Source organism: Garra rufa, chromosome 3, assembly GCF_049309525.1.
Source record: "Garra rufa chromosome 3, GarRuf1.0, whole genome shotgun sequence".
NCBI lineage: Eukaryota > Metazoa > Chordata > Actinopteri > Cypriniformes > Cyprinidae > Garra > Garra rufa.
The window spans coordinates 14,474,577-14,496,312 of NC_133363.1; the positions used below are offsets into that span (position 1 = coordinate 14,474,577).

General features: G+C 38.0%; 2 protein-coding genes across 2 annotated transcripts in view; both read right to left on the reverse strand.

The window, feature by feature from the left end:
• Positions 1 to 1,664: 1,664 nt before the first annotated feature.
• On the reverse strand, positions 1,665 to 10,219 carry sdcbp (syndecan binding protein (syntenin)). The gene is made up of 9 exons (XM_073836867.1): positions 10,022 to 10,219; positions 9,459 to 9,546; positions 9,258 to 9,360; positions 8,670 to 8,776; positions 7,117 to 7,278; positions 6,680 to 6,855; positions 2,533 to 2,704; positions 2,275 to 2,366; positions 1,665 to 2,134 (listed from the first exon to the last, which is right to left on the reverse strand). Exons 2-9 carry the CDS (start codon positions 9,507 to 9,509, stop codon positions 2,080 to 2,082), a joined length of 918 nt encoding a protein of 305 aa, XP_073692968.1. The 5' UTR covers positions 9,510 to 9,546; positions 10,022 to 10,219; the 3' UTR covers positions 1,665 to 2,079.
• Positions 10,220 to 10,972: 753 nt separating this feature from the next.
• cyp7a1b (cytochrome P450, family 7, subfamily A, polypeptide 1b) overlaps positions 10,973 to 21,736 on the reverse strand; it is an 11,591-nt gene continuing 827 nt past the window's right edge. Inside the window, exons 2-6 of the mRNA XM_073836558.1 lie at positions 21,147 to 21,387; positions 18,774 to 19,354; positions 18,055 to 18,179; positions 12,029 to 12,207; positions 10,973 to 11,703 (exon numbers count right to left, since the gene is read on the reverse strand). Of these exons, the coding sequence (XP_073692659.1) occupies positions 11,395 to 11,703; positions 12,029 to 12,207; positions 18,055 to 18,179; positions 18,774 to 19,354; positions 21,147 to 21,387 (1,435 nt within the window). The 3' untranslated portion in view covers positions 10,973 to 11,394. The remainder of the gene's footprint in view (positions 11,704 to 12,028; positions 12,208 to 18,054; positions 18,180 to 18,773; positions 19,355 to 21,146; positions 21,388 to 21,736) is intronic.

The window sequence follows — 21,736 nt, forward strand, 5'->3', positions numbered from 1 at the left end:
GCAACATTTTCACACGCTATTTCACATAACATCTAAAAGTGAATATATGATTTTAAGATCATACATCATGTCCTCAGTGTGAAAAGATAAATCTCAAAATAACTATCACTATCTAATTTCCAACTATCACTAAAGATAAAAACAGTCGTGGATTATTCAGGAAACAACACATATTATGACTTAAGGGTATGTAAACTTTTGAACAGGGTCGTTTATATAAATTCAGTTATTATTTTGTCTTGTGGAGTATATATAAAGATCTGCTATGCGAAATAGTTTATTTAGGACAGTAGAAAATAAAAAATAACAGTTTTTATGATCCCTCTTATTTCAAATTATTAACATATTCTGCAAGGGGTATGTAAATTTATGAGCACAACTGTATATAATTGCTGTATATATATATATACCACACAGGCCACACAAACATAAACAATTATGAAAAAGAACAAGAAGAAGAATACAGGGGCACAAAACTGTACTGCAGTTATAACTCTTAAACATAAAGTTGTCATATAATTAATCTCTGAATTCTGTACTGTTTTTATACAAAACTATCTTCAGCAGTGCATAGTTTTTTAAATGGCTTTTGAAATTCTAACATTATTATTATGACTGATTTGCAGCATTAGCATGCTGTAATGCATGTTGATGATAATTCAGAATTCTTCTTGTGAGATCTTGTGTTGCGAGAAATTGAAATAAGCTTCAGGCTTAACAAAAAAATATCTAAATATGAGGGAGATAAATTAAAGGCATCACCCTAAAATTAAAATGTCAAAATATGCCCACCTTCATGTTGTTCCAAACCTCATTCTAAATCTAAAGATGTTAAGCAGAATATTCACACTACAGAAAAAAAAAATGAGGACATGAATGAGGACAAAGTATTTTAAGTCAAAAAAGCACTATGAGTATGTTATAAAACTAGTCCATATGACTTGTGTGCTCAAAGTCTTCTGAAGCTATACAAAAGCTTTGTATAATAAAAAATACTGATGTTTGAATTATTATTTACTGAAAATCTTTTCCACTGCAACTCCCTTTTTGCATTTATGTATATACAAATATGACACCAGCTTTGACATTAATGATGCCCAACAGCATTGGTTGTTGCCTGTGTCATGATTGATTGTAATGAACTATGTTGGAGAAAGTTACTTTTAACAGTAATGCATTACAATATTGTGTTACTCCATAAAAAGTAACTAATTGTGGTACTTAGTTACTTTTTATGGGAAGTAATGCATTACGTTACTTTTGCGTTACTTTTTGTCACCTGGGCTAGGCTTGCTTATTTATTTTTAATAACAGAAAACCCAAAAGTTATATTTTTGGTGACTGTAAAGGCCCTTTCACACCAAGAGTGAAATTAATAAGCCTCAGGCTGGAGAACTTACTCCTAATTTCGCTCAACACCGGGACAGGAAAGGTGTTAGTGAATAAATAGGAAAACAAAGTAACTTGTGTTACTTATTTGAAAAAGTACCTCAGATATTTTCTTGTTAATTTAAAGGTAATCTGTTACTTTACTAGTTACTTGAAAAAGTAATCTAATTACGTAACTCACAGTAGCCTACTTGTAATGCATTATCCCCAAGACCGATGATGAATCAGTTTTAATATGCATAACTGTGAATGACATTGGACAGCTATGGCAGAGGTGAAGATTAGTGAATTTTATTATCAGTGCATAATGACTTAAATTTCGATGTGTTCCACACTATATTTTGCTTCATATGCATTAGAATGTAGCACAATAAATTGTATAAATTACTTTCATAAGTTCAAAACTGACTTGGCTTGGACAGTGTGAACATTCTGCACACATCCTAACATCTTCTTTTGTGTGATACATCAGAAAGGGTTTAGAACAACATAAAAAAAAGTAAATGATTACAGAACTTGTTCTCCTTGGTCTTTCTTTGCCTGACAAAAACCTCTCAAACATACATAAACATACATAAAATCACATGATTGTGGACACACAACTGAACTTGTGCTCCAGACAAAATGTGAGCCCTCCAGTCCAAACTGTGGCCAAATCGTCCTCAGTTGTACAGTTTGATCCGAACAGTCTCACACCTCAGGAATAGAATGATCCATTAGTGACTTTACAATACTGCTGGACATCCTGCGGGGAGAAAGAGAATGTTAAGAACACATTTGTGAGAGGCAGTAAAAGAAGGGAAAATAAGATACTTTCAGTCAAGTTACATGAATAGACTCCTGATTGGCATTGGGTTTTGTCCACCCGGAATCTGTTTTCCATACCTTTTCATCATGTGTTCAAAGATAACCACCGGCATCACAGTTACTGTGACAACACCTCCGCTAGAATTAAGGATGTCTGTGATTTGGGAGTCCTAATCAAAGAGAAGAAAAGACAGGAAAGTAGCTTAAATTGAAATCAGATCGTTTACAAGTCACCTGCTTATGCTTTACTGGGCCATATTGGTAATAAAGAGAGACAGAGACAGAGCTAAAAGAAAAGAAGGAAACCAACAAATGCAAAATACTAATGTCATTTACCTTCAGTCCAATTATATTCTGACCATTGATCTCACAGATCTGATGATCAGTAAGGACGCCGTTACGTGCAGCTGAGCTGTCTTTTACTATTGAGGTGATTCGACCCTTTTTAAAAAGAAAGCCGAGCTGTCCGCTCATGTCCTTGTGAAGAGTAACAGATCGTTCCAATGGCCTGCAAACAGTAATAGTATTTTTAATGCTGATTTATAACTGCATAATGAACATGCATATGACAGTATACCATGCTATACATATCAATAACTTTAAAGGGTTATTCCACCCCAAAATGAAAATTTTCTCATGAATCCCTTACCTCCATGCCGTTTCAAACCCGTAAAAGCTTTGTTCATCTTTGGAACACAATTTAAGATATTTTGGATGAAAACCAGGAACTATTTGACTGTCCCATTGACTGCCAAATAAAAAGCACTGTCAAGGCCCAGGAAAATATGAAAGACATCGTCAAAATAGTCCATCTGCCATCAGTAGTTCAACTATAATTTTTCGAAGCTACGAGAATACTTTTTTGTACGCAAAGAAAATGAAATTAACAACTTTATTCACCAATTTGTCTCCTCCGCCGTAGCGCCATTTTGGATAGTATTCCCTGGACGAAAATCAAAGTGTAAATAAACATAGAAAATGTATCAGTGTGTTGCGGCTGACAGAGAACAGTGTACGTTAGGGCTGCACGATAGGTCGTTTCAGCATCGTCATCGCGATGTACGCATGCGCGATAGTCACATCGTGGCAGTCACGATGCAGGGCAAAAAAAAAATTATGTGTGTCTGATTTTAAAATGTACTATCTATATTTCTATTCACGGATCTATATTTGTCTAAAATAAAGTAATTAACTCATATTTAAGGGTTCTTTAAAAACTATAATGCACACGTTGCTTCACCTACTTCATGCATGCAGTCTCTGCGTGTGCATGGCAAAATGAGCGCGGGACGGGAGAAAAGCGCCGAAATGGAAGATTTGGTCGCAAAAAGAAACGCAACGTCGGTCATATGGAAGTATTTTGAATACAAAAAGGATGCTACTGACCAAAAACAGGTGCTTTGTCGGGAGTGCCTGGCAGATGTTGCCACAACTCGCGGAAACACTACGAATTTAAGGGACCATTCACATGTCGCGCCTAAAAACGCGTGGAAAACGCTAGGCGCGTCACTTTCTCCTTCTTTCCAAAGCGCTCTGTAACTTGAGTGGCAGAGTGGCGTCTGCCGTTGCTAAGCAACCATGACCCCGCGCTCTCCTAAAGACGTGGAAGTTTCAGCAAAGATAAATAAACAAAGATAAATGGATTTCCAAAACTAAAAATTGCTTGCAGTAGCTCTGCTGCTAAAAAAATGTTATCCCTCTATGATCAGCTGTTCCTCCATCTTAGCTAAGCTTTTAATGTTTTCCGTGAAAGGAAGAAGCTGATTTCCCTTTCATCAGGGTAAAAGAAACATTCATTATTAATTTCATATTAGAGCCTTGATTTGCCTGAATTGACAGTGAATAAGGTGAGTCAAACTGTTTATGAAACTACCCAAAATAAGCTTTAAAAAGTATTTTATTTCAGGGTTTTGATTATACTGTACTTTTACTTTTTTATTCTTTGAAAATGCTTACAAAATTACCCCAATTATTCTTGAATTATTATTTGATTTTTAAGCAGTTCAAAACAACCTGATGAACATAAATTAATTTGTACACATCGCAATATATATCGCAAGAAAAAAATATATCGCAATGTAATTTTTCCCCAATATCGAGCAGCCCTAGTGTACGTTGGTTGCGTACAAAATAGATGGACTATTTTGACAACGTCTTTCATACTTTTCTGGGCCTTGACAGTACTATTTACATGGCAGTCAATGGGACAGTCAAAAAGCTACCAGTTTTCATCCAAAATATCTTAAATTGTGCTCCGAAGACAAACAAAGCTTTTACGGGTTTGGAACAACATGAGGGTTTTGGATTATTGACAAAATTTTCATTTTGGGGTGCAGTAACCCTTTAAGTAATGCTCTGCCTGGATATAGTTTTACATATCTAAGTGACTAACACCAGAGACCATACAGTAAAGGTCAAAGGTTCCCCATTTCAGAATCTGCAAAATGTTGATTATTTTACCAAAATAGGAGGAATAATACAAAATGCATGTTATTGTTTATTTAGCACTGACCTGAATAAGATATTTCACATAAAATATATTTACATATAGTCCACATAAGAAAATAATAGTTGAATTTATGAAAATTACCCCATTCAAAATTTTACATCCCCTTCATTATTTTAATACTGTGTTCTTACCTGAATGATCTATGGCTGTATTGTTTTGTTTAGTGATAGTTGTTCATGAGTCCCTTGTTTGTCCTGAACAGTTAAACTGGTCGCTGTTCTTCAGAAAAATCCTTCAGGTCCCACAATTTATTTTTTACAGCATTTTTGCGTATTTGAACCCTTTTCAACAATGACTGTATGATTTTGAGATCCATCTTTCACACTGAGGATAACTGAGGGACTCATATGCAACTATTACAGAAGGTTCAAACGCTCTCACGAAGGAAAAGCCATGCATTAAGAGCTTTTTGAATTTGAAGATCAGGGTAAATGTAACTTATTTTGTCTTCTGGGAAACATGTAACTATCTTCTGTAGTCTCTAAAGGGCACTACTAAATATAAAAAATATGATATTTAGGCAAAATAAGAAAAATGTACATATCTCCATTCTGTTCAAAAGTTCTATGGCTCCTAATGCATTGTCAGTTTTTTCCTTCTGGAGCATCAGTGAGCATTTGAACCTTCTGTAATAGTTGCTTATGAGTCCCTTAGTTGTCCTCAGTGTGAAAAGACGAATCTCAAAATCACACAGTTATAGTTGGAAAGAGTTCAAGTACAGAAAAATGCTGGAAAACCAAAGAATTTGTGTGACAGGATAGATTTTTCTGAAGAAAAGCAGGCAGTTTAACTGTTCAAAACAAACAAGGGACTCGTAAACAACTATCACTAAACAAAAAACACAGCTGTGAATCATTCAGGTAAGAGCAAAGTATTAAGAATCAAGGGGATGTAAACTTTTCAACAGGGTAATTTTTATCAATTCAACTATTATTTTTTTCTTGTGGACTATATGTAAACATATTTTATGTGAAATACCTTATTCAGGTCAGTACTAAATGAACAATAACATGCATTTTGTATGATCCATCTTATTTTAGTAAAATAACATTTTGCAAATTCTGAAAAAGGGGGATGTAAATTTTTGACCTCAGCTGTAAGTAGTAATAGTGTGTCGAAAGAGTGTGGGGGGCAGAATCACTTAATTTGGTCGCGTCCTGGGGTGTTTACATAGGATCAACTACTGATGTGTAGTTGATGCTATTAAAACAACTGAACTACAGCGTGTCGTTAAGTATTCAGGGGATCATGTTTACATATGTAACCAAGACTTTTTTTCAGAAAACTCAACAGGCCAACAGACCTAAACACAGATGGAAAACATAGAATGTTTGCCTAAAAACTGCATATGAATGCCTTTTGGATGATTCTCTTTCTGCATTAAAAATTAGTTACACTGTCAGTGCCAATAGCCTTGTGGGCAGCACCTTAACAAATAACATTATTGTGCTTTTGGTGACCTAAGTTTAAGTCCTGTCTTTTCCAATCCACATTATTTTCTGTCCATTTTATATTTGCCAAAAACAAAGTAGTTGGGCTGTCAGAGCCATAGCCTGCAGTACTTTTGCGTATCGTGTAGCAGTGACCCAAGCTTGAATTTCGACTCAAAGTCTTTTCTCATTCCCCTCTCTCCTGTTACTTCCCATGCAAAAATTTGGGCTTTGCCCAACAACAACAAAAAAGAATTAAAAATGAATTCACACAATTTAACAAATGTGTGTCTCTGAGTGTGTCAGATTCATACTTCTTATAAACAAAGGTTTACAACAATAGTTTGCACTGCTGTATAGATGCAAGGCTAAAACTACATACACACACCCTCCTGTGTCTGACTTCTTCATTAATAATTCATGACAACCTGATCCTCATGAATAAAACATCATTGTGCAGAGTATTTGAAACCTGCTGAGTATCATCATTGTGCAGAGTATTTGAAACCTCCCAAAACGCTCTATGTATGATGTGTGTGTGTACCTGTCTCGCACAGCCAAAGTGATCTTCTCTGGGTTGGCGTTCTTAAGCTCCTTATGTGCATTATCACTACTCCAGCCAGCACATGATTTGCCATTGATCTGCAGAATCTGATCACCAAACCGCAGCCCTGCTAGTGCTGCTGGAGTGTTAGCCTGCACTAACTGCACAAACACACCCTGAAACACACATTTGGAAATGTTAATTAGAGCTCACCATCATACTATTGGGGCATAATGCTATAATGTGATTATGGATTTCATTATTTAAAACACAGAACACTTTAAATATCTAAATATTTGATATATTTTTCACCTAAAAAGTGATGACTATTGCCATGTTCCACTATATTCTTTCTTGTTAGACCACTTTTGTTTTTATCTTAATCTAGATAATAACAAATTGCGTTAATTCAAATGTAAAAGGTAAAGTATTCATACATTATCTATGACTTTGAGGCGGAGGCCAATCTTCCCATCCATGTCTTTGCACAGCACCACCTCCCGTACACCCTGTCGAATCTCTGCTCTCTTTACCCCCAGGTCACTTCCTGTTATGGGGGCTGCCGCCCAGCTCGATCCAGGTGTCCAGACACTAACAGCCTAAAAAGTGATTGGGGAATATATTATTACTATACTGCAAAAATTATTTTGTCAGATTACCCAAAATGTACGGCATGTGGTAATATCTCAATTAATTGGTTTTATTCAAGTCAAATTTAAATAATATTTAAAATGACTGCAATCAAGCTGGCATTGAGTTATACCAATGAAAGCATTTTTTAAAAAATAAAGTCAAAAACAGTTACTTAAGGATGCAGTATGTAATATTGATTGCTAGCAGCTGAAAAGGGTACTGCAGTCCAAATACTAAATATCATTTGTCCCACTTCCTCCTCATCAGACGCAATGCTCACATGGCTTGCCAGATTAGGACACACTAAAATAGCGTTTTAATATTCTTCTGGTCATAGACCTTTTTAGACTGTTGCCAAGACATTTTAGGTTGAGTGGAATCTGTAATTTCAGTTCATATGCTGGCTTCCAGTTCTGCAATACGCTGTGTTTTCCACCAACTGGCAACCCAGAGTGTCAAAATTCTATTGGGTAAACTGGCAGTGGGTGGAATCACACAGACCAAAACAAAAACAGACATTCTGACATGGAAAACACGTTTCAAAAGTAGAAAAACTGTCTGTAGCATTGTTTTCACAGAAATAATTATGTGAACTTTTTTTTTTTTTATTATTAATTATGTTGTTTAAAATCCTTCTAATCATAGAGCTTTTTAGATTAATGGCAAGACTTTTTAGGTTGGGTAGAATCTGCGATTTCTGACCCAGTTCGTATGCTACCTTCCATGGCTGCAATTCGCTTTGTTTTCCACCAACTAGCCCCCCTGAGTGTCTACTATTACTATTCAACCTGGAGTGTTGAAATACTATTGGGTAAACTGGCAGTGGGCTGAATCACACAGACCAAAACAAAAACAGACATTTCAACATCGAAAACACGTTTCAAAAGTAGAATGTGAATTCTTTTGTTATGCTTTAAAAATTTTATATAGGATTGTGTAATATATTGCCTTTCTGGTGTCCTCCTCTCTTTCCCTAGTCCTTTTGGTTATTACAGTATATTTTAGTTTACCATAAATGCTTGTCAGTACGTTCAATATACATTCACCATAATTCATAGACCATGGAACTAATTATGAAATTACATACAGTATAAAGTTGTATTTAAGTCCTAAGTGTGATGTGTCTTCTGTTTCTAGGACTCTTAGTTGGATGTTTTCTTGTAATTTTCTTTTTTTTTTCCCCCCATGATGGTATATTTACATTTCCTCTTGCTTATTCCCTGTTTCCTTGGTAAATTTTTTCTGTAGTAAGTACTCTTTTTTAATACATGCAAAGTGTACTTCTTTTTTTACAAGATAATGTCTTTTTTTTATGTTGATTATCTGATGAGAAGTTCACAGACAGAAACAGACTCACCCCACTGGCATGGTCAGAAACTGAAGAGAGAAGGGTTTGTTGAGCATCTGCACTGAGATTTAGACCCATAAACTCATTCAGCTCAGGGTACAACCTGCTAGAAGTAGCTAAAGAGAGAGACAGACAACATTAAATAATGGTCTAAGCTACATGGATGCAAGTGAATTTATTTGTTTCCATGAGTTTTCCAGGCCTGAAAATATTTTTATTTGAAAATTTCTAATACAACCCTATATATTTGGCAACACTAGAGACCAGTTTTAACTATTTGCTTATTACCTTGAATATTATTAGCATATTAGCTGTTTATTAGTACCTGTAAAGCACATATTAATGCTATATTAAGCATGACCATATCTTAATCCTACCTTAAAATGTAACAACAATCTTACTGTTAATAGGCAACAAATTAGGAGTTTATTGAGGTAAAAATCAATTTTCGTCGCCAAAATAAATGTGAACATATATTTTACAGCCTCCTGCGAGGTGGGCCTATATGCCACTCTTTGAAGCTCAGTTTTAAGGTCTAAGCCTCTTTTCTGTCATAGATTATGTAATCATACATACAGCACAGTATCTGATTCTTACCTATCTCTTCAGATTTTGAATCATAGCAGGGCTCATTCTGGCACCTGAAAGGTTCGGGAGGAGGTAAAGCCTTTAAAGGGCTTGCCGTGGGGGTGTTATGTGCCTACAGAAAAGGGGGAAAATACATTTTGGATAATTAGATTTATCTTTTTAAATACATACTGTAAATACAAACAAATAAATAAATAAATAATGTCCAACCTGCATGAACTTATCCACCTTCATGTCTTCTAGAGATGGATACAGTGACATGGTTGTTATCCTGTATGGAGCGCTTTGGATGAATTTCCTAAAGAAATGTTAATGTTTAGTTCATGTAACAATAGAAATTCAATTTAATTTACTATCTACAGACATAAAACACGTCATAGAAACGTAGCACAGTCTCTCAATATTATTTTATTATTTATTTCTTTATTTATTGTTTACATTTCCTTGTCGCTGTACATGTGGTTTGGGTGCATCACAGACGCATATTACTTTACAATTTTGTCGAGGTCAAACAGTAATTTTCACTTTAAAAAGATATTAAATGACAAATAGTCTACTGGTCGTTCGCGCAAGGAATGTTTGTTTCTTCCATGTACAGGTTGAGTATACGAGTAAGCGGGATATAGAATAAAAGACAGCAATATTTAAGAGATAAAAGATAATAATATTCAGCGATAGCGATCATTAATATTTATACATAGTAGCTGTGAATGTGACAAGTCAACATTAGCTCGTTTTCTGATGCTTAGAATGCCAGGATGATGCGCACTCACCTTGACGCTGCAGAAGCCTAGGCTCACCAGCAATGTAGGATATTAAATAGCTTTAGGTGCTCGTCGGTCCGGTTTATTCGATAGTAAACGTTGTGTATGGCAGTTGATTTAGTTCACTGGATCTCAGAGGTAATGAATGTAATGTCCGCGGGTGTTGTGGATGAGGGAAATGAAATACAGCCTATACTCGAGCGCAAGTCAGCACATCTCCCCTGAGTGAGCGCCCTCGTTCGACCAAAATAGCTGTACTCGCAGTACATGGGGGGGGGGGGGGGGGGGGGATTGGATTGTGCTTTCCTGTTGGAGTTTTAAATTTTTATTTATTTTTGATGATGATGATGAAGATGATGAGAAAGTGATGCAAAACACTACATCTAATAAGACAAACATTACCAAATAAACAACTTATAGGCCTACAGGATCCATGTGAGCATGTTTTGCGAGTCTTCCAAAGTACTGTTTTTAAGAAGAATGTATCTTTCTGACATAGGCTACTTAGTAAAAGAAATAGGCCTACATAATACATAGCTGATACACATTACACACACACACACACACACACACACACACGTTGGGTTTACATGTTTTATGGGGACATTCCATAGGCGTAATGGTTTTTATACTGTACAAACCGTACTTTCTATCGCCCTACACCTACCCTACACCTAAACCTAGTCCTCACAGGAGATTGTGCATTTTACTTCATCAAAAAAACTCATTGTGCATGATTTATAAGCCTGTTTCCTCATGGGGACCTGAGAAATGTCCCCACAAGATCAAAATCTACTAGTATTCCTATCCTTGTGGGGACATTTGGTCCCCACAATGTGATGAATACCAGGTACACACACACACACACACACACACACACACACAAACTTAAAAGTGGCGTAGGTTACTCCAATAACCCTCTTAAACTTTCCAAAAAAGAGGCATACATTGGCTGTTCATGGTCATGCATGTAGTCATTTGCATTTTATGTGTAAAGATTTTATTTATGTGTAAATATTACCATCATTTGTATGATGGCAGACAAATCAGACAAATAGACACTGTGTTACAGATAATAGTAACAGGTTCACCCATCTTTTCTCACACTTTTGTCTATCATCACATTTACCTGATCTATTAAAGAATGCATTTTAATGTAGGCTAGTTAGAGTCAAATATACAAATATTCATCATACAGAAGCTGTATTTTTGCTGTTAAGTATTTTACTAATTGTATTGCTTAGTTATTAAGACCATTTGTGCAAAACGCTACATTTACGACAGAAGCTAGAAAGACTGCCATTTCACTTGTCGTCTAGATAAGGATCTTCATGTTCCTTTTGCATCTTTTAATTTTCATCTCCTTCCATTTCCTTTCTTAACTATTCTGCGGCGGTGTTGGTTTTTCTTCTATACCTTAGAAGGACGTCTTGTGATGGTGGCAGTATACCTAGGCCTGCACGAGTACTGTCTGGAACCAGAGTGGCGTCAGGGTCACTGAGCTGTAGGTCATAATGCCACAGTGTCAATGCGAGGAACAGTTTAATCTCATGTACTGCAAAAAAACGGCCAGGGCATTCGCTAACACCAGAACCAAACGGCAACAAGAAATGCTTTAGTCGTCTGTCATTTTTGAAGAAATCACTCTTTCGTTGACCACTGTCATCTAGGAAGCGGTTGTATTTGAACTCCTGGAACACAGAAGAATATTGCATTCACATTGTTGTCTCTGTTTAAAATGTCACTGTGATGTTTAAAGGATTGTAGTATCAAAGTTACTACTGTATAATGTGTCTTTTAACATTAAATACATTACGTGACATATTTTATAACAATCACATGTTGTATCAGAACTGTGCGATAGGAACATTCCATTAGGAAACTTTTTCATACATATAGGGACATTTTTCATACATTCATACAATAAACATAATTAATCTAGACTAGAAAAATAATAATATAAGTATATTTAAGTTTAATGTTAGTATAATTGACAGTGACAGCTTGAACACATACTGTAGGGTTGGGGTAGATTTCAGGATCCAGGTGTATAAGTTGGGGGTAAAGAGCAATGTGATCTCCTTTTCTTACAGCAGCTGTCTGCCCTGAATCCAGTGTCAGCGTAAAGTCATCACTGGCAACACGTATCATAATGGAGGCACTGGACAGACGAAGAGCTTCCTGAATAATACTTTCTGAAAATGACAAAATACATATCACATAAACATATAATCTACAAAAATAAAAGCTTTAAAAAAATCACCATATACAGTCATGTGAAAAAGTTAGGGCACCCTATTGAATTTCATGGTTTTCCATATCACGATATAATAAAAAAAATCTGGTCCTTGGCTGGTCTTAAAATTTGGAAAATAAAACCTCAGATGAACAACAACACATGATAAATTGCACCGTGTCATCATTTATTGAACAAAAATAAAGCTAAAATGCAAAGGCCATGTGTGACAAATTTAGGACACCCTTACTGTTAACATTGGAATTAAGAGGGTAAATAACAGTCAAGCACTGCCAATCAAACACCTTTGATTAACTGATCATCAGCAAGTTTGAGCGCCTCTATAAAAGCATAAGCTTTGGCAGTTTGCTGGTCTGGAGCCTTCAGGTGTTTGTTAACACAATGCCAAGGAGGTAAGACATTAGCAATCATCTTAGAGAAGCATTTGTTGCTCCCATCAATCTGAGAAGAGTACTATGGCCATGTCCAATTTGATGTTTATTCACAAGTGAAAGACATTTGAAAAACAGACACCTCTCCTTCCAGGAGTGGACGTCCTAGAAAATCCACCCCAAGATCAGACCGTGTAATGCTCAGAGAAATGGCACACAACCCAAGAACTATACCTCAGACTCTACAGACCTCAGTTAACATGTTAAAGGATAAAGTTCATGACAATACCATTAGAAAAATATGGGACAAAAATGGCATGTTTAGAAGCCTTGGCAAAGGAAAGCCTCTTCTATCTAAAAAAACAAAACAAAAACATGGCAGCACAGTTTAGGTCTGCAAAGTTGCATCTGAACAAAACAAGTCTTCTAGAATAATGTCCTTTGAACAGACGAGACCGAAGTGGAGATGTTTGGCCATAATGCACAGCGCCAAGTTTAGTGAAAACCTAAAGAGCTTATCAGCACAAACACCTCATACCAAAAGACAAGCATGCTGGACGAGGGCTGATCATTTTGGGCTTGTTTTGTAGCCACAGGACCTGGCCACCTCACAGTCATTGAGTCGGCCATGAACTCCTCTGTATATCAAAAAATTCTCGAGTCAAATGTGAGGGCCTCTGTCTGACAGCTAAAGTTGGGTCAAAATTGGGTCATGCAACAGGACAATGATCCCAAGCACACCAGAAAATCTACAACAGAATGGCTGAAAAGAAAAGAATCAAGGTGTTGCAAAAGTCCAGTCAAAGTCCAGAACTCAAATACTGTGGTGAGAGCTGTGCATAAGCAAATTCCCACAAACCTCAGTAAACTGGAGCAACATTGAAAAGAAGAGTGGTCCAGAACAATGTGAGAGACTGATAAAGTCACACAGAAAATGAATGCTTCAAGTTATTGCTGCTAAAAGTGGATCTACAGGCAATTGACTCATAGGGTGTCCTAACTTTGTCACACATAGACTTTTCCTCTTGGCTGTATTTTTCTTAAATAAATAATGACACTGTGTGATATGTCATGTGATGACGTTTATCCGAGGATTTATTTTCCAAATTTTAAGACCTGCTAAGGACCAGATAATTTTTTATTATGTCCTGATACAGAAAACCATGAAATTCAATAGGGTGTCCTAACTTTTTCACATGACTGTATACAAACACTTCCAAGAGAGGTCTATTAGGATCCATGGTATTGTCAGGAACTGTCAGTTTAGTTTTCCTTATCAAGGACTGTTGGTTTTGTTTTAATTCCTGATGTATTTGTTCTACACCTTTAAAAATAAAGGTGCTTTAAAAGGTTATTCACAGCGATGCCATAGAAGAACCATTTTTTTGTTCCACAAAGAACCATTCACTCAAAGGTTCTTTAAAGAACCATATCTATTTTACCTTATAATCTGAAGAACCTTTTTTCACTACAAATGTTAAAGGTTCAGATGTTAAAGTTTCTTTATGAAACCATTTAAACAAAAAAAGGTTCTTCTATGGCGTCACGAAAGACCTTTATTTTTAAGAGTATATTTTCCCGCTCTCATTAGTTTGCAAGTAAATTTTATCATCACACCTATTTGTCTTTTAGTTCGTTATCTGTATAAACTTATGTTCCTTTGTTTCCTCAGTTCATTGTTATTTGTGTTAAAGTGCACACTGTTACATAGACTTGGATACCCTGTGCTTATTCTGCAGGCAAGACTGCAGGCAAAACACTAATGCACCTGTCAAATTTTTTTTCAGACTACACTCTTAAAAATAAAGGTGCTTCACGATGCCATAGTAGAACCTTTTTTGTCTAAATGGTTCCATAAAGACATCTGAACAACCTTTCTGTTTCACAAAAGGTTCTTTGTGCGAAAGAAGGTTCTTCAGATTATAACAAGGTAAGAAAGAGATGTTTCTTTAAATAGCCTTTGACAGAATGGTTCTTTGTGGAACCAAAAATGGTTCTTCTATGGCATCGCTTGAAGAACCCTTTAAAGCACCTTTATTTTTAAGAATGTAATGGAAAGAAAACATCCAAAATACACCTTTAACTGTTTCTTTAATGCACTTTATATATTTCTGTCTGTAGGTTTCTATTACAATACATATCTTTAAAGGCTGTTTTCTCAAAATAAGATTTTTCTCCTGCAGTGAACCAAAAATCTCCACTTCAGTAACACGTACATACACTAAACTTTACAATTTTATTACTATCTTTGAAGGCAGGTGTTTGTTTATAAATAATTTACCTGGTTTTCTACATTTTATTTCTAAAAACAACAACAACAACAACAACAACAACAACAACAAAAAACTAACAAAAAAAAAAGGCAAACATTTTTTGTTTACTGGCCTGATTTTTTTATGCCATTTTTAATGACTTTTTTATGAAGTGATAAAAAGAGATATCCAAAATCCCCTCTTTAAAGACCTATGAGTAATATGTCAACAAAATGAAACAAGAATCTTGAAACAGGCTCCAATGTTGAGATTTTGGTTCTAGAAATTTATGAAAATTAGTGCATATTTAATTAGATAACACCTCATTTGCATATTTCAACATAGCATTTCAGAAAACATTTAATACAAAAAAATTAAGTGTTAATATAAGCAATCAACTGTGTAAGTATGATGATATCTATTAGTTTTTTTTTTTTAACCACATTCACCTGGGGCGTCTCACCTTAAAAAACCTTTGTATTGAAACCGTCCCAGGTTACGTATGTAACCCTGGTTCCCTGAGGGAACGAGACGCTGCGTCATCAACGCTATGGGGAACGCCATTGGCGAACCACGCTCTGAATATCGTGTGTAACCAATCAGAATGACGGGTGTGACGTCACGGAGGTGATGACGTCACCAGGAAGTATAAAAGTACGTGCGGCGGAACCGGCGTCAGCTTCTGGGAAATGAAGTAAGCGCTCCAGGGATGCCAGAATTATGGCTCTGGACGCAGCGTCTCGTTCCCTCACGGAACCAGGGTTACATACGTAACCTGGGATGTTCCCTTCTGGGAACTCGAGCTGCGTCATCAATGCTATAGGGAACGAGATATCCACGCCTCCAGAATTCCAAATCCCTGCCTAGGGAAATTGATAGGGCAAGAGAACAGAGGAGCCAGGAGTGGCTGTAAGGTCAAGGTCATAGAACCTGACGAACGTGAGGGGCGTAGACCATCCCGCAGCATTGCAGATGTCCTGCACAGGAACACCTGCCAGAAGGGCTTTAGAGGCAGCCATGCCTCGGGTGGAGTGAGCCTTGACTCCCAATGGTGAGGGGAGGCCAGAGGACTCATAGGCAGTAGAAATGGCATCGACGATCCACCTACTGATGGACTGTTTTGAAGCCGGGTACCCCTTCTTAGGGGGGCCGTGACAAACAAATAGCTGATCTGCCTTACGCCACAGGGCAGCTCTGTGGACATATGCTCGCACTGGACACATACAATTATACTTCTGCTGGTCTGGTTCCAGAAATGGAGGAGGACAGAAAGCCTGAAGTTCGACAGGCTGTGGTACAGAGGCCGGGACCTTAGGGACGTACCCAGCACGTGGGTACAAAAATGCCTTGGTCAAGCCAGGCGCAAGTCCAAATAGGAAGGAGCCACCGAAATGGCCTGCAGGTCCCCAACTCTCTTCAGGGAAGAGAGGGCGAGAAGAAGCATAGTCTTTATCGTGAGTAAACGATCAGAAATCTCCTCTATAGACTCGAATGGAGGGCTACAGAGGGCTTCAAGAACCACAGCGAGGTCCCAAGTAGGAACACGAAGTCGCACTCGAGGCCTTAGCCTCAGCACACCGCGGAGGAAACGTATAACCAGTGGGTTCTTACCCACTGAGAGGCCACCAAGAGGGGCATGGTAGGCCGATAAAGCTGCCACGTAGACCTTCAAGGTGGAGTGGGTTAACCCTGCAGAGAAACGGCCCTGCAAGAACTCCAGCACTGTACCAATCGGGCAGTTAACTGGGTCAAGCTGGCGGTCTCTGCACCAAGAAGTGAAGAGTCTCCACTTCAAGGCGTATAGTTTCCTCGTGGAGGGAGCTCTGGACTGGAGAATGGTCTCCACAACCTCGGTTGAGAGACCAGAAGCTATGAGCTGTGCCCCCTCAGGGGCCACACCCACAACTTCCACATCTCCGGCCGGGGGTGCAAGATGGAACCCCCCGCTTGAGAGAGGAGATCCCTCCTGACGGGAATCTCCCATGGAGAGCTGTCTAGAAGAGAAATCAGGTCCGAGAACCATACTCGGCCCGGCCAGTACGGGGCTACTAACAGAAGCCGAACTCCGTCCCGGCGCACTCTCTCCAGAACTCCTGGGAGCAGAGCAATCGGGGGAAAAGCGTAAAGACTTAGCCTCGGCCACGTCTGTACCATGGCATCCAACCTCAGGGGAGCTGGATGAGTCAGAGAGTACCAGAGGGGACATTGCGCAAGGAGGGCAAGGACGGAGCCTTCAAAGATGATGCCAGGCCGGGAGCCTTCAAAGATAGCTAGCCAGCGTCTGTTCTGCCCGCGGCATCATCTTGTAGCCATGCTTGGCCATCCCCACCACATTAGATAGAAGATAGGAGAAGTGCCGTGCTCTCTTGCTGAGGGGAAGTAACCACAGTGCGGGCTTCCGTACACTGCAAGTGAGCTGTGGATCTGCTGGGTGAGGAAGGAGATGGGGGTTACCGTCTCCATTCCCTCCAACAGATCCAGCTGCGAACCCCATGAGTGCAGCTGCCGCTCCGCCTCAGTGGAAGCGGGGCCAGCACCGCGGGGAACGCTGGTGAAGGCTCCCTCCTCAAAGAGAGCCTTCCGGGATCGGAGCACCCGCATTGGAAGAAGATCACAATACGGACAATCAGCCCCCTCGAGAGCTGACTGTGCATGCCCCGATCCCAAGCAAGCCACACACAAGCTGTGTGTATCCTCACCAGAGACAAATCTCCGGCAAGGAGGAACACACCGCTTGTAATGTGGCTCACTCTCACTGCTTTTCTTGCCCCTAAATGACATTACCACTCTAAATGAAAGTTTGTGCAAACTGGCACAAGAACAGGAGTGGTAATGCAGACAGACAGTTTTTCTCACAACACAACACACAGAGCGCTTCACTGAATGACAGAAAGCTGACGCCAGTTCCACCGCACATACTTTTATACTTCCTGGTCGATGACGTCATCACGTCCGTGACGTCACACCCGTCATTCTGATTGGTTACACACGATATTCAGAGCGTGGTTCGCCAATGGCGTTCCCCATAGCGTTGATGACGCAGCTCAAGTTCCCTGAAGGGAACTTTTGATTCTTCTGCATCTTTGTAACCTTAAGACTGTGACAGATATACAGTAATCATGATAATCAGAGTTAAACATTACTTAGGTATCTATCACCTACCTAATACAGCCATAGAGTCCAGCTGCTCTCTAGAAAGGTGGATTGTTTGGTCCTGGTTGCTTATTAATTGACCTGACAAAACTTTGTTGACCTCTGCCCGAGCAGCAGTGAAAGCATCAACAGACCTGAGGGTCAGAACACACAAACATACATGTATACATGCTTTAATTTACTGAGAAAGGTGCTTATATAATTTTTACTGTGAATGAATTATCAAACAGGCCTATAGCGAAGTTTAAAAGTCAGAGACCACAATAAAAATCTAGTATTCTAATTCAATACATGTTTTTATTGCAGATTCTATATAAATAATTGAATAACATTAAATGAATAACAATAAATGAATAACAGAATTTTAGAATGTATTAGTAATTTGAATGTCCTGCTGTAATGACAGGAGAAATTAGTGTTGCCAAGTCTGTGATTTTCCTGTGGAATTGGGCTACTGTAACTGTTGTTGCGGGTTGTCTTCCATGGCTGCGGGTTGAAGTGTCCCCAATAACGTGATAATGCGATTTTTACCAGGGAGCCCCCTCTGAAACGTGATTGGGCTAGTTTTAAGTAGCAATTGGGCAGGTTTTGTTGTAAAAACCTGGCAACCTTGAGTAGCATTCAAAATGGCATGAGATCCACACTTGCAAAATCCATGTTATAAGGTATAACTTGAGAAGCTTTTTAAAAGTACAAGAACAAAAGTTTGTACAAAGTCAGTGTCTTACCTCAATGTGTAATACAGGCTCCAGAAGGCTGCTGGAAGAGTGTTAGCCTGTGACGCCCATACCATGCACACGTGTGTCCTTGCTTTTCCAATTTCATCCAATTGCATGCGGTCAAATACGTCCATTCTGCGCTGAATCAGATCTGAGATGCATTTCCGGTGATGAAGCTTATCATGTAGCAGTTCCTTTGCTAAAGCTTCCCTTGCTCGCCATGCTTGTGTACACAGACCAATAGGAACCCCTGCAGCCAGTACAGGGAAAGCACGATCAAACGTCAAAAAGTCTTGCACTGCTTTCCGCATGCATATTCTGTCATCGGCATGAAGAAACTTTGCGTCCTTTCCAAACAGAGTGAGAAACCCTGCCTCAAACATGATGCGGTTTGTGAAGCTCTGAAGACCCTCTTCAAACCAGTTGTGCTCATATGGTAGACCTCGTTCCAAAACCATCTGCAGATTGCCTAACATGGTCTCAGTTAGCTGCTGCAGTGGTGGGCCTTGAAGTGTCTGTCGAAAAATGCTGTGAACTTCCCTATAACTCTCACTGAACAGTAAAGAGCTAAAGTCAGCATGACCAAAGACCTGTGTGTGTAGGTAAAAGATAAAGATGAACAGAAATAGGGGCAGAGAATCAGGATAGAACCCACTTATTAGCCCATGTTTTACATTATGTTTAGATTTATTCATTTTATTCAAAGTGACTGAAATGAGGAACATCACAAGACTTTGTCATAAGATCCAACAGTTTATGAGTTTCGAGCTGTGGGATAGTTGCCAAGGGCATATGTTTTCGCCAAGATGAGATTGCACTGCATTTATGCACCTGGGCTTTCCCAAAAAGTTTTAAACACTACCCAGAGTGCTAGAGCTTCATTAACATGCTCCTTATGTGATTTTAAGTGGCATATGTTTGCAAACTCAGTTCTCTATAGAGCAGGTTTCCTCAAATCTTGCCCTTGAGGGCCAGTGTGCTACAGTTTAGCTCCAACCCTGATCAAACTTACCTATCTGTGATTTTCTAATGATTTTTAAGACATTGATTAGCATGTTCATGTGTGTTTGATTAGGGTTAGAGCTACCCAAAACACCCAAAACCTGCAGTGGTGGGGGGCCTCCAGGACAGGTTTGGGAAGCACTGTTCGAGAGAGGGTTCATATAAAAGCTCTTTCCTTGAAAATGCCCTCACTCGTTGTTTTAGTATGGCCTGGTTGCAGATAAGTTAAATGATTTGCTCAGATATGTTATCTTCATCAAAGAATGTCTAAACTTTATATGACAGATGGTAACAAGTGTATGGTGGTGCATAACACCAGGTCAGTGATTTGTCTTTTACCTGTACTGACTTGAAATTACATGCCTTTCTAAAATGAAACTTTCATGGATGTTTCCTAATGCACTTAAGTACACCTTTTAAAAATGTGACCTTTGTAACACTGTCAAATTAAAATTTTTGCAAAAAATTACATTTTTAAAATCAATATATTTAAGTACTCTTTTGTTGTTCATTCAAGAAGCACACTTATTTTGATGTGTTGAATAACATTATAAAGCACATGCAAATTACTTTGATTATAGTATATAGATTATAACTGTACAGTGTTATCAAATATTACATTTAAAGTTAATAGGTTTTAAATGTGCTTTTTTATGCTACATTACAAATATGTAATTATAAATCTATTTAAACATGACAATCAAATTAAAAAAAAAACTTATGTTAAAGTACATTTTAGTGTACCAAATGCATGCCAGCACATTCAGCAATATACTTTAATCACATTTCAATGACAATATAAGTAATTATGAAATTATGTATAAAGTGGGCCAAAATACTCTTAGGTTTAACTAATTACATTTAATATCAGTTTCAACTAGTTTTAATTTTCATTAAAATGCAGTTAACATACATTTAAACATTACATTCATTTTTCACATAAGTGAAACTTTTCACATATCCTTTTTAAATATATTATATCTGTAATAAGTAGACTTATATAGCATAATTATAGTTTTATAAGGGTTATATGTGAACAGGACATGAACTTTTTGGAAGAATAATTATTTAATTGATGGGTTACTCTGTTTAAATGTATAGTGTTAAATGTATAGTCTTTATCCATCATTCATTTTGCTTAAGAGCTCATTCTACAAGAGGTATGGCTACCTTATTGGAGTTATTGTCAGTAATGGAGTTATTTATGCAGCAGCAAACCGGGAGTCTCTACATACATTTATAGATTTTGCAGATTAAATGACACTGCACATATAGATCATGTAGTTCATTCAAAGAAAAGCCTCTGGAGATCAGAACACAGCATTCAATTGATTCAGGCTTGTTTCATAATGCTCAACCCCCTCGTACTGAGTGACTTACCCGTTGTGAAAAACCAACAGCAAACTTCTGAAAGTCAAGATTTTTGCTTTGGCGCACCACAGCAGAGAAAGAAAAAGGGTCTGTTACAAAAGTGAAGTACTTCCGAGCAATCTTACATGTGAATACATGCCCATATTTTTTCTGAGTCTCTCTTAGGAAAACTAAAGGGTTTGCAGCATAATCCAATGTGACACCAATGAATGGCAGCCAACCAGTAACCAGTGGAGGCTCTCCTGTTCGCCTGTAAACAGACACACACAATGATAGAGAGCCTAGTTAGCCATTAAAAAAAAAATCATATAATCATAGGACATCTGAAATTATTTTTAATAATAAACTTGTTACATTTCTTGTGGGCTATAAAGTAGAGAAATGTTCTCTGTTTATTTAAGACTACTCAAATCTGGAAGAGCAAAATATCATACAGTCTTTCTATTGCCATTCACTGTGTAGTTCTGCTTTCTAAATAAAACTGAATAGTGCATATGTGTCTGCACAATCCTTGGTTCCCAATCATATAAAGCCACATGTATCATGTTTGATATGTATATTTCTAAGGTCTCTACATTAAATTATTCTCTACATAAAAT